Source organism: Lontra canadensis, unplaced genomic scaffold (genome assembly GCF_010015895.1).
Source record: "Lontra canadensis isolate GAN:19392208 unplaced genomic scaffold, GSC_riverotter_1.0 scaffold59, whole genome shotgun sequence".
Classification (NCBI taxonomy): domain Eukaryota; kingdom Metazoa; phylum Chordata; class Mammalia; order Carnivora; family Mustelidae; genus Lontra; species Lontra canadensis.
In genome coordinates this window covers 5,676,735-5,689,490 of record NW_022631053.1, presented here as the reverse complement: position 1 = coordinate 5,689,490, position 12,756 = coordinate 5,676,735, and the positions used below count along the sequence as shown (strand labels likewise).

Genomic DNA, 12,756 nt, shown 5'->3' with positions numbered 1-12,756 from the left:
TCCAAAAATAATAACAAAAAACAGAAAAGCCTGGGAATCTGATTTCCAGTTACCACATTATTATATTAGAATGTCCAGATTTCAACAAAAAAATTACAAAGCATTTTAAGAAATACAAAAGTATGACCCATTCACAGGAAAAAAATAAATCAACAGAAACTATCCCTGAAAAGGACCTGATGGCAGAACTACCACACAAAGACTTTAAAATAACTCCCTTAAAGGGGCGCCTGGATAGGGCTCAGTGGGTTAGAGCCTCTGTCTTCAGCTCAGGTCATGATCCCAGGTCCTGGGATCGAGCCCCACATCAGGCTCTCTGCTCAGTAGGGAGCCTGCTTTCCCACCCGCCGTCTGCCTCTCTGCCTACTTGTGATCTCTGTCAAATAAATAATAAAATCTTAAAAAAAAAAAAAAAAAAACCTCCCTTAAAGATACTCAAATTACTTAAAGGAAGTATGGAGAAAGTTAAGAAAACAATATATGAACAAAATGGAAATATCAAAAAAGAGATAAAAAATCTAAAAGGAAACCAAAAAGAAACTGGAGCTAAGAAGTACGGTAACTACAATGAAAAATCCACCAAAGGGATTCAAACATAGATTTGAACAGGTAGAAGAAAGAATCATTAAACTTTAAGACAGGACAATGAAAATCACTGAGTCTAAGGAACATAATGAAAAAAGATTAAAGCCTGCCGGACACCATCAACTGGACCAACGCATGCACTGTGAAAATTCCAGAAGGAAAAAAGAAAGGGGCAGAGAGAATATGAAAAAATAATGGCTGCAAATTTCCCAACTTTGATAAAGACATGAATAGAAACAAAAGCTCAATAAATTACAAGATGAACTCAATGAGACTCACATGAGAATATCAAACTTCAAAAGCCAAAGACAGAGAACCTTGAAAGTAACAAGAGAAGTGAGTCAACAGGTCCAAGAGATCCTCAATAAGATCACGAACAGGTATCTCATCAGAAGCTTTGGAGACCAGAAGACAGTGAACCAACAGATTCCAAGTGCTAAAAGAAAAAAACTTGTCAACCAAGAATCCTATATCTAGCAAAAATGCCCTTCAGAAGTTAGCAAGAAATTAAGACATTACCAAATAGATAAAAGCTGAGGAAGTTCATGACTATTAGACCAGTCAGTCATCCAAGAAGTACTCAAAGAAATCCTGCAACGTGAAATGAAAGGAGACTATATAGTAAGTCGAAGCCATAGGGAGAAATAAAGATCTGCAGTAAATACACGGGCAACTATAAAACCTACCTTTTTTCTTTTTTTTTTAAAGTAATCTCTACCCCCAACATGGGGCTAGAATCTACAACCCTGAGAACAAGAGTCCCATGCTCTACCAACTGAGCCAGATAGGTGCCCCCAAAGCTACTACTGTTTTAACAATGGTCTATAACTGGGCTTCTTGTTTTCTATATGATTTAACCGACTAACACATTTTAAGGAAAAATACACAATTATTAATGCAAAAGCTAATATTACTGTAACTTTGGTTTGTAAATCAAGCCTTATTTCCTATTTAATTTAGAACCCTCATCCACTTAAAAGGATTATTAGGGAAGCCTGGGTAGCTCAGTCAGTGGAGTGTCTGCCTTTGGCTCGGGTCAAGATCCCAGGGTTCTGGGATTGAGTCCCATATCTGGCTCCTTGCTCAGTGGGGAGGCTGCTTCTCCCCGTGCCTGTTGCTCCTCCCTGCTTGTAATAACACATTCTCTCTCTCTGACAAAAAAAAAAAAAAGGACTATTAGTTTATGTTCTGGGGCATGCAATGTACAGACAACTTTGTGACATCAACAACTAAAAGATATAGGGACACAGCTACAAAGAAAAGAAATTTTGTATGTTACTGAAGTTAAATCAGTATAAATTCAAATTATTATAACTTTATGATGTTAAACATAACATCATGGTAACCACAAAGAAAACAGACGTAGAATATACACAAAAGAAAAGAGAAAGGAATTTGAAATTTTCACCATGGAAAAATCAACTAAAAGACAGTAATGCAGGAAATGAGGGACAGAAACCTATGAGGCATGTAGAAAACAAACAGCATAAGCATAATGACATTATCTACAATTACTTTTTTTTTTAAGATTTTATTTATTTATTTGACAGAGATCTCAAGTAGGCAGAGAGGCAGGTGGGGGGTGGGGAAGCAGGCTCCCCGCTGAGCAGAGAGCCCGATGTGGGGCTTGATCCCAGGACCCTGGGACCATGACCCGAGCCGAAGGCAGAGGATTAACCCACTGAGCCACCCAAGTGCCCCTCCCCCCCCTTTTTTTTAACATTTATTTATTTGACAGAGAGAGAGAGATCACAAGTAGGCAGAGCAGCAGGTGGGAGGGGGTGTGGGGGGGGAAGCAGACTCTCTACCGAGCAGAGAACCCAATTCGGGGCTTAATCCTAGGACCCTGAGATCATGACCTAATCCAAAGGCAGAGGCTTAACCCACTGAGCCACCCAGGTGCCCCTCTATAATTACTTTAAATGTAAACAGATTAAACTCTCCAATAAAGACAGAGATTATCAAAATCCATAAAAATATGATCCAGCTATATGCTGTCTACAAGCAAATGAGATCCTAAGACCCAAACAGGTTGAAAATGGGAAGAGGGAAAAACATACCATGCAAACAGTAACCAAGAAAGAGCAAGGGTGGCTATACTAATATGAGACAACATACATTTTAAAACAAAAAAGGTTTCAAGAGACACAAAAGGACATTATACATTAATAAGAGGCTCAAGTTAGCAATTGTTACAATTATAAACATTTGCACACCTAATAAAACACAATCAAAACTGACAGAAGATTTCACTTAAAGACTTCAATACCCACCCACAACAATTGACAGAACAACTGGACAAAAGATAAGGAAACAGAGAACTTCAAAAAATAAACCAACAGGATCTAACAGACATATACAGAACACTCTACCCAACAACAGTATAAACACTCTTTGCAAGTACACATGGGACATTTACCAGGATAGACCACATGTGAAGCAACAAATAGTCTCAATAGATTTTTAGAAGATAGATACCATACAAATTTGCTTTTCTGACTACAAGATAAAGTTAGAAATGAGTAACAAAAGGAAAACTGGAAAATTTACAAAATTGTGGAAACTAAAGAACACTTTAAAACAACCAATAGGTCAAAGGAAAAATTAAAAGGAAAACTGGAAAATACTTAGGGATGAATGAAAACACAACATATCAAAACTTATGGGATGCAGCAAAAGCAGCACTAAGGGAGAAATTTAAAACTATGAACAGTGGCATTAAAAATAAAGATCTCAACAAACTAACTTTATAATGTGAGGAACTAGGAAAACAACAAACTAAAGCCAAAGCAAACAGAAGGAAGGAAATAACAAAGATTACAGCAGAGATTTAAAAAAAAATAGAAAACAGAACACAGAAAAATTAATAAAACTAGCACTTGGTTCTTTGAGAAGATCAACAAAATTAAACCTTTAGCTAGATAGTCTAGGAAAAAAAACCAGAAGAATCAAACCACCAAAATCAGAAATGAAACTGGAGACATTGCTATCAATTCTACAAAAATAAAAAGTATTGTAAGGGTACTCTGAACTTAAACAATCTGGAAGAAATGGATACACTCCTAGACACAAATAAACTACCAAAACTGAACAAGAAGAAACAGAAAACTTGAACAGATCCATAACCAGCAAGGAAATTGAAGCAGTAAGCAAAAACCTCCCAACAAACAAGAGTCCAGGGCCAGATGGCTTCCCAGGGGAATTCTACCAAACATTTAAAGAATTAATACCTATTCTTCCGAAGCTGTTTCAAAAACTAGAAATGGAAGGATAATTCCCAAACTCTTTCTATGAGGCCAGTATTACTTTGATCCTAAAACCAAATGCCCCACTAAAAAGGAGAATTACAGACCAATATCCCTGATGAATATGGATGTCAAAATTCTCACCAAGATATTAGCCTATAGGATCCAACAGTATATTAAAAGAATTATTCACCACAGCCAAGTGGGATTTATTCCCGGGCTGCAAGGGTGGTTCAACATCCAAAAATCAAAGTGATACACTACATTAATAAAAAGAAGGAAAAGAACCATGTGACCCTTTCAATATATGCAGAAAAAGCATTTGACAAAGTACAGCATCCTTTCTTGATTAAAACTCTTCAGAGTATAGGGATAGAGGGAACATACTTCGGTATCATAAAATCCACATATGAAAAGTACACAGAAATATCATTCTCAATGGGGAAAAACTAAGAGCTTTCCCCCTAAGATCAGGAACATGGCAGGAATGTCTACTATCACCACTGTTGTTCAACACAGTGCTACAAGTCCTAGCCTCAACAATCAGACAACAAAAAGAAATAAAAGGCATCCAAATCATCAAAGAAGTCAAACTCTCACCCTCTGCAGATAACATGGTTCTCTATGTGGAAAACCCAAAAGACTCCACCCCAAACTTGTGAGAACTCAAACAGGAATTCAGCAAAGTGGGAGGATATAAAAATCAATGCACAGGGACGCCTGGGTGGCTCAGTGGGTTAAAGCCTTTGCCTTCGGCTCAGGTCATGATCTCAGGGTCCTGGGATCAAGCCCCACATCGGGCTCTCTGCTCAGCAGGGAGCCTGCTTCCTCCTCTCTCTGCCTGCTTCTCTGCCTACTTGTGATCTCGGTCTGTCAATAAATAAAATCTTTAAAAAAAAAATCAATGCACAGAAGTCAGTTATGTTTCTATACACTAACAATGAAACAGAAGAAAGAGAAATTAAGAAGTCAATCCCTTTTACAATTGCACCCCAAAACCGTAAGATACCTAGGAATAAACCTAACCAAGAGGCAAACAATCTGTACTCAGAAAACTATAGAATACTCAGAAAAGAAACTGAGGAAGACACAAAGAAATGGAAAAACGATCAATACTCATGAATTAGAATAAATATTGTTAAAATGTCTATGCTACCTATAGCAATCTACAGATTCAATGCAATCCCTATCAAAGAGCATCAGCTTTTTTTTCACAGAGCTGGAACAAACAATCCTAAAAATTGTATGGAACCAAAAAGACCCTCAATAGCCAAAGGAAGGTTGAAAAAGAAAACCAGGGGTGCCTGGGTAGCTCAATGGATTGGGCCTCTGCCTCGGCTCGGGTCATGATCTCAGGGTCCTGGGATCGAGCCCTGCATTGGGTTCTCTGCTCAGTGGGGAGCCTGCTTCCCCCTCTCTCTCTGCCTGCTGCTCTGCCTACCTGGTCTCTCACTCCCTGTGTTGAATGAATAAAATCTTAAAAAAAAAAAAAAAAGAAAAAGAGTAAGAAAACCGAAAAGCTGGTGCCATCACCAGACTGAAGTCCAATGCTATCACCGGACTTCAAGCATTACAAAGCTATAATCATCAAGATAGTATAGTACTGGCCAAAAAAAAAAAGACACACAGCAGATTAGAGAACCCAGAAATAGACCCTCAACTGTATGGTCAACTACTTTTCAGCAAAGCAGGGAAGAATATCCAACGGAAAAGACAGTCTCTTCAACAGTGGTGTTGGGAAAATTGAAAAGCCACATGCAGAATGAAACTGGACCATTTCCTTATACCACAGACAAACATGGACTCAAAATAGATGAAAGACCTAAATTTGAGACAGGAATCCTTCAGAATCCTAGAGAACATAGGCAGCAACCTGTATGACCTCGGCCACAGCAAGTCATGTCTTCAAGGGAAAGGGAAACAAAGGCAGAAATTAACTACTGGGGCTTCAACAAGATAAAAAGCTTTTGCACAGCAAAGGAAATAGTAGACAAAACCAAAAGACAACAAGCAGAATGGGAAAAGTTATTTGCAGATGACATATCATATAAAGGGCTAGTACCCAAAATCTATAAAGAACTTACCAAACTCAACACCCAAAGAACAAATAATCCAATCAAGAAATGGGCAGAAGACATAAACAGACATTTCTCCAAAGACATGCAAATGGCCAACAGACACATGAAAAAAACCTCCACGTCACTCAGCATCAGGGAACTATAAATCAAAACCACAATGAGATACCATCTCACATCAGTCAGAATAGCTAAAATCAATGAGTCAGGAAACAGCAGATGTTGGTGAGGATGTGGAGAAAGGGGAACCCTCTGGAAAGAGCTGGAGGTTCCTCAAGAAGTTGAAAAGAGAGCTACTCTATGACCCAGCAATTACACTACTTGGTGTTTACCCCAAAGATACAAATGTAGTGATCCGAGGGGCTCCTGCACCCCATGTTTATAGCAGCAATGTCCACAATAGCCCTATTATGGAAAGAGCCCAGGATGTCCACTGACAGATAAGTGGATAAAGAATATGTGATATATATAAATACATATATACACACACAGACACAATGGAATACTGCTCAGCCACCAAAAATCCCGAAATCTTGCCATTTGCAATGACATGGAAAGAACTAGAGGGTATTATGCTAAGTGAAGTAAGTCAATTAGACAAAGATAATTAATTATCATATGATCTCACTCATATGCAGAATTTAAGAAATAAAACAGAGGATCATGGGGAAGAGAGGGAAAAATAAAACAAGACAAAATCAGAGAAGGAGACAAGCAGTAACAGACTCTTAATCATAGGAAACAAACTCAGGGTTGCTGGAGGGGAGAGGATTGGAGGCATGGGAGAACTGGGTGATGGAGTAAGGAGGGGGGAAAAGAGTGAATTTTACTCTATGTAAATTGTACCCCAATTAACCTGACTTAAAAAGAATTTAAAAAACAGACTACTCTGAACGACTGTATGCCAATAAATTAGATAATCTAGATTAAAAGGACTAATTTCTAGGAACACAAACCTAACAAGAATAAACCATAAAGAAATAGAAAATCTGAACACATCTGTAACTAGTAAGGAGACTGAATCAGTAATAAAATAATTTCCCAAGAAAGAACAGCCTCTTTCCCAAAAATATGAAGAGGCAGCAACATCTCTCAACTCATTCTATGAGGCTATCATTACCCTGATATCAAAGCCAAAGACACTACAAGGAACTACAGACCAATATCCCTAATGACCACTGATGTAAAAAATTCTCAACAAAATACTAACAAACTGGGACGCATGGGTGGCTCAGTCGGTTAAGAACCTGTCTGCCCTAGGCTCAGGTCATAATCCCAGGGTCCTGGGATAGAGTTCCACATTAGGCTCCCTGCTCTGCAGGGACTCTGTTTCTCCCTCTGCCTGCCTCACCCCCTGCTTGTGCTCTCTCTCTCTCTTTCTGACAAATAAATAAAATCTAAAAAAAGAAATACTAACAAACTGAATTTAGCAGCATACTAAAAGATTATACACTATGACCAAGTAGGACTTATTCCTAGAATGCAGGGATGGTTCAACATACAAAAATCATCCATGTAATATGCCACATAAATACAATAAAGGAAAAAAAAAACCCGTATGATCTTCCAGATATAGAAAAAACATTTCATAAAATTCAACAAACTTTCATGATTAAAACACCCCACAAACTAGGAACAGAAGGAAATTACCGCAATATAATATAAGTCATATATGAAACGCTCAAAGCAAACATCACATTCAACAGCAGGAAAACTGCAAACTCTTCTGCTAAGATCTAGAACAAGGCAAGGATCTCTTTTTCACTTCTATTCAACAAAGTACTACAAGTTCTCATCAGAACAAGTAAGCAAAAGAAAGCACTCAGGGGCATCTGGGTGGCTTAGTCAGTTAAGCATCTGACTCTTGATTTTGGCTCAGGTCATGATCTCAGGGTTGTTAGATGGAGCCCCATGTCAATGCTGAGCACGGAGTCTGCTTAAGATTCTCTCTCTCCGGGGCGCCTGGGTGGCTCAGTGGGTTGAGGCCTCTGCCTTCAGCTCAGGTCATGATCTCAGGGTCCTGGGATCGAGCCCCGCATCAGGCTCTCTGCTCAGCGGGGAGCCTGCTTCCTCTCTCTCTCTCTCTGCCTGCCTCTCTGACTACTTGTAATCTCTACCAAATAAATAAATAAAATCTTTAAAAAAAAAAAAAAGATTCTCTCTCTCCCTCTACCCCTCCCCACTCACATTGTCTCTCTCCAAAAAAGAAAGAAAGAAAGAAAGAGCATTCAAACTGGCAAAGTAGAATTATCTGCTTGCAGAGATATAATTTTTTTTTTAAAGACTTCATTGAGGGGTACCTGGGTGGCTCAGTGGGTTGGGCCTCTGCCCTTGGTTCAGGTCATAATCTCAGAGTCCTGGGATCGAGCCTCTCATCAGGCTCTCTGCTCAGTGGGGAGCCTGCTTCCCCCCTCTCTCTGCCTGCCTCTACCTGTGATCTCTCTCTATGTCAAATAAATAAATAAAATCTTAAAAGAAAAAAAAAAAGGCTTCATTGATTTGACAGAGAGAGAGCACACAAGCAGGGAAAGGAGTAGGGGAAGAGAAAGAGGGAGAAGCAGACTCCACTTGAGCAGGGAGACTGATGCAGGACTTGATCCCAGGACCCTGGGATGATGACCTGAGCAGAAGGCAGACGCTTAACTGATTAAGCCACCCAGGTGCCCCTGCAGATGATATAATCTTATATAGAAAACTCCACACACATAAAAAGTCAGAATTAATGAATTCAACAAAGTAGCAGGATACAAAGTCAACACACAAATTTCAGTTGCATTTCTGTATATGAACAATCTGTAAAGGAAATTATGAAAACAATCCTATTTATAACAGTATCAAAAAAAAAAAATCCTTATGAATTAACTTAGCAGGGAGATGAAAAACTTGTACAATTAAAACTGGAAAACATTGCTACAAGAAATTAAGACCTAAATGGAAAACTCATCCCATGTTCTGGATTCAAAGACTTCATGTTGTTAAAATGTGAACATTATTACCCGAAGCAACCTACAAATTCAATGCAATCCCTATCAGAATCCCAATGTTTTTTGCAGAAAGAGAAAAGGCCACCCTAAAACTCCTATGGATCTCAAGGGACCCCAAATAGCTAAAACAATCTGAAAATGAAGAACAAAACTGGAGAATTCACACTTCCTGATTTCAAAACTAACTACAAAGCTACAGTAAGCACTGTGCAGTAATACAGTGTAATACTGGCATAAAGAGACATACAGATGAATGAAACAGAAGAGAAAGCACAGAAATAAACTCTTGCATATATGATCAAATGACTTTTGCCAAAAGGCTAAGACTATTCAACGAGGAAAGGATAGTCTTTTTTAATAAATGGTGCTGGGAAAACTGGATATCCATGTACAAAAGAATGAAGTTGGGACCTTACCTAACACCATATACAAAATTAGCTCAAAACTGAATAAGGGACTTAAAGCAATAAAACTCTTGGAAGAAAACAGGACAGAAGCTTCACAACAGTGGATTGGCAATTTCCTGGATATGACATCAATGGCACAGGTAACTTGAAAAAAAAAAAAAAAAAAGGAACAATCTGGACTTCAAATAATTTTAATTTTTCTAATTAAAAAATTTAAAAAGAGGGGCACCTGGGTGGCTCAGTGGAAAATTAAGCCTCTTCCTTCAGCTCAGGTCATGATCTCAGGGTCCTGGGATCAAGCCCCACACTGGGCTCTCTGCTCAGCAGGGAGCCTGTTTCCCCCCTCTCTGCCTACTTGTGATCTCTCTGTTAAATAAATGAAATCTTTTCTAAAAAAATTTAAAAACAACTTCAAAAAAATTAAAATTAAAAACAGAACTACCAAAAAATAAAAATTAAAAAAAAAACCAAAAACCACATAACTACCATATAATCCAGCAATTCCAATTCTGGGTATAAAGCCAAAGGAATAAAAGCAAGGTCTTGAAGACATACTTGTACACCCATGTTCACAGCAGCATTATTCACAGCAGCTAAAATATGGAAGCAACCCAAGTGTCCATCGACAGATGAACGAATAACCAAAATATGGTGGATACATACAATGGAATATTACTAAGCCTTTAAAGGACTCAAAATTCTACAATATGACACAACATGGATGAACCTTGAGAACATTATGCTAAATGAAATAAACCACAGAAAGACAAATACTGTATTATTCCACTTATATCAAGTATTTAAGAGAAGCCAAATCACATAGACAGAAAGTGTAATTGTGGTTGCCAGGGGCTGGGTGGGGAGGGGGAATGCAGAGTTATTTAATGGGTGTAAAGTTTCAGTTTTACAAAATGAAATGAATTAAGGAGATGAATGGTAATGATGGTTGCACAACAATATGAATATACTTAACACCACTGAACTGTACATTTAAAAATGATTAAGATGGTAACTTTCATGCTATATGTACTTTACCACAATTTAAAAAAAAAAAAAGAAAAGATGGAAATCCTGTCATTTGTCACAACATGAATGAACCTGGAAGGCCTTTTGCTGTGAAATAAGCCAGACACAGAAAGACAAAATATGATCTCACTTAAGTGAGCAATCTAAGATTTAAACTCATACAGACAGAGTAAAATAGTAGGGGAGGGGGGAAGGGGGAAAATAAGAACCTTGTAGTCAAATGGTACAAAGTCAGTTATACAAGGTAAGTCCTAGAAACCTACTGCATAACATATTGACTGTATACTCAAAAATTTGCTAAAAGGGTAATCTTAAGTTTTCTACCATACCCCCCAAAAGTTACAGCAATCTATACCAATGCTACAAGCCACTTACAAAATTAATTTGTGCATATCTAAAATTCATTCATGAACATCTATGCCTTATGACTGCTTATGACAGCAGTTGGTCCAAAAACAAATTCCGGAAATTTTTGGTGGTGTCCTACGATCACAGTGATGAACTATGTGCTCTCAAGCCTCCTTTGAATCGTAGGCTAACTCATTTTCTACAATTCTCTAAACTCAGGAGAATGAAATTAAGTTTATCAATCTGGATTTCTGAGAATGTAAGGAATATATTTTTTTAAGATTTTATTTACTTATTTGGGAGAAAGAGAGAGTGAGCAAGAGAGAGCATAAGGAAGAGGAAGAAGCAGGCTCCCTGCTGAGCAGGGAGCCTGATCCCAGGACCACAGAATCATGACCTAAAGCCAAAGGCAGACACTTAACTGAGCCACCCAGGCTCCCCTGCAGGGAACTTTTTTTTTTTTTTAAATATTTTATTTATTTATTTATTTGACAGAGAGAGAGAAAGATCACAAGAAGGCAGAGAGGCAGGCAGAGAGAACGGGAGGAAGCAGGCTCCCTGCTGAGCAGAGAGCCCGATGCGGGACTTGATCCCAGGACCCTGAGATCATGACCTGAGCCGAAGGCAAAGGCTTTAACCCACTGAGCCACCCAGGCACCCTGGGAACATTTTTTTTTTAATAAAAAAAATTTTAAGATTTTTATTTATTTATTTGACAGAAAGAGAGAGAGAGGGAAAGTACGCAAGCAGGGGGAGCTGCAGGCAGAGGGAGAGGGAAAAGCAAGCTCCCCACTGAGCAGGGAGCCCGATGCAGGGCTCGATCCCAGGACTCTGGGATCATGACCTCAGCCAAAGACAGAAGCTTAACCGACTAAGCCACCCAGGTGCCCCCTGCAGGGAACATTTTTAAATGAACTTTCTATCTAATGCCAAGGGAAAAAAGAATGATTCCATTTTATAAGACTTTGAAAAATATTTGAAATACAACTTTACCCTACAATCGATATAAAAATAAAATTCTAAAATCCATTTAAAAAGTAAATAATGTCAAAGTACAATGATACCAGCTCTAACCTTGTAACTCTATCTTTCCTCTACCAGAACCCAACACTTTATGACTCAGAGAAGCCACATTTTTTCCCTAACAGTCTCCACACAGAAAATACTCAACAATGTTGCCAACTGACCATATCACAATAGTTGCACAACACAAAACAAATCCTGCTATCACCTATCACCACTGACTTCTGAGCAATATCCAAGCTATGAAGTTGAAGTCATGATTATTATATAACTAAGAAAAAGGAAATTCCAAACCTGGGGTACATATCCAATTCTGATATATTCACTGTGCAGTCAAAAGAAAAAACTAGTTTTATACTACAAGCTGACAGCAATAATTCTTACCCTCCAATTCCGAATTCGTTTGAGCCTGTTAGGGGTTTTCTCCAGAATCTGTAGAAATTCATGTGTCAGTTCTACAAATGAAATAGAACATTTAAGAAAAACTCAGACAAGCTGAAGTAAAAAAACAAGAATAACCTCAACTAACTATTTTCATCTGAAAGAAGTCACTTTGGGCCAGATATGTGACAGATCAAGAGCAAGTGCTTTCCAAGGTCCCTTACTCTAAAACTTACCATCTAAAAGTTCCAAGGTCACAGTGCCGTCAACATACTCCCACCAGTGCTTCCCATCAGTTGAGACTGGGATCTCCCAGTTGGACCACTTGCAAGCCAGATGAATGCAGACACAGGCCACCACAGGAGGTGTGTACTGCAGGCTAAATGTGGTCAAATGCAGGCTGACATCAGAGGGAAGGAAACAAGAGAGTGTCATGAGCTCTCAATTTTTTTTTTTTTTTATGAGCTCTCAATTTTGAACCCAAAGTTAAAACTCTCCATTATTTAAAAAGAAAAAAAAAATTAAAAAACACTGGAGAGTAAGAAGGGTAAGAAATATCCAGTACTCTGATCCAGCACCCAACATGATTTTTCATTAACCCACCTGCTCAGGTAACGTTTCTGAATTTTTGGCTGTACATTATCAATCCCACATACTGACAAAAGACCAGGGCCAAAACCAA

General features: G+C 38.5%; 1 protein-coding gene across 3 annotated transcripts in view; it reads right to left on the bottom strand.

Moving 5' to 3' along the window:
• The window catches only part of CCNT1 (cyclin T1), a 36,659-nt gene that overhangs the window by 7,099 nt on the left and 16,804 nt on the right, over positions 1–12,756 (bottom strand). For 2 of the 3 annotated variants that reach the window (XM_032876911.1, XM_032876910.1), the window contains 2 exons: positions 12,311–12,474; positions 12,078–12,148 (listed from right to left, as the gene is read on the bottom strand). In XM_032876911.1, the coding sequence (XP_032732802.1) occupies positions 12,078–12,148; positions 12,311–12,474 (235 nt within the window). The remainder of the gene's footprint in view (positions 1–12,077; positions 12,149–12,310; positions 12,475–12,756) is intronic. The other variant, XR_004384939.1, reaches the window with a different exon arrangement.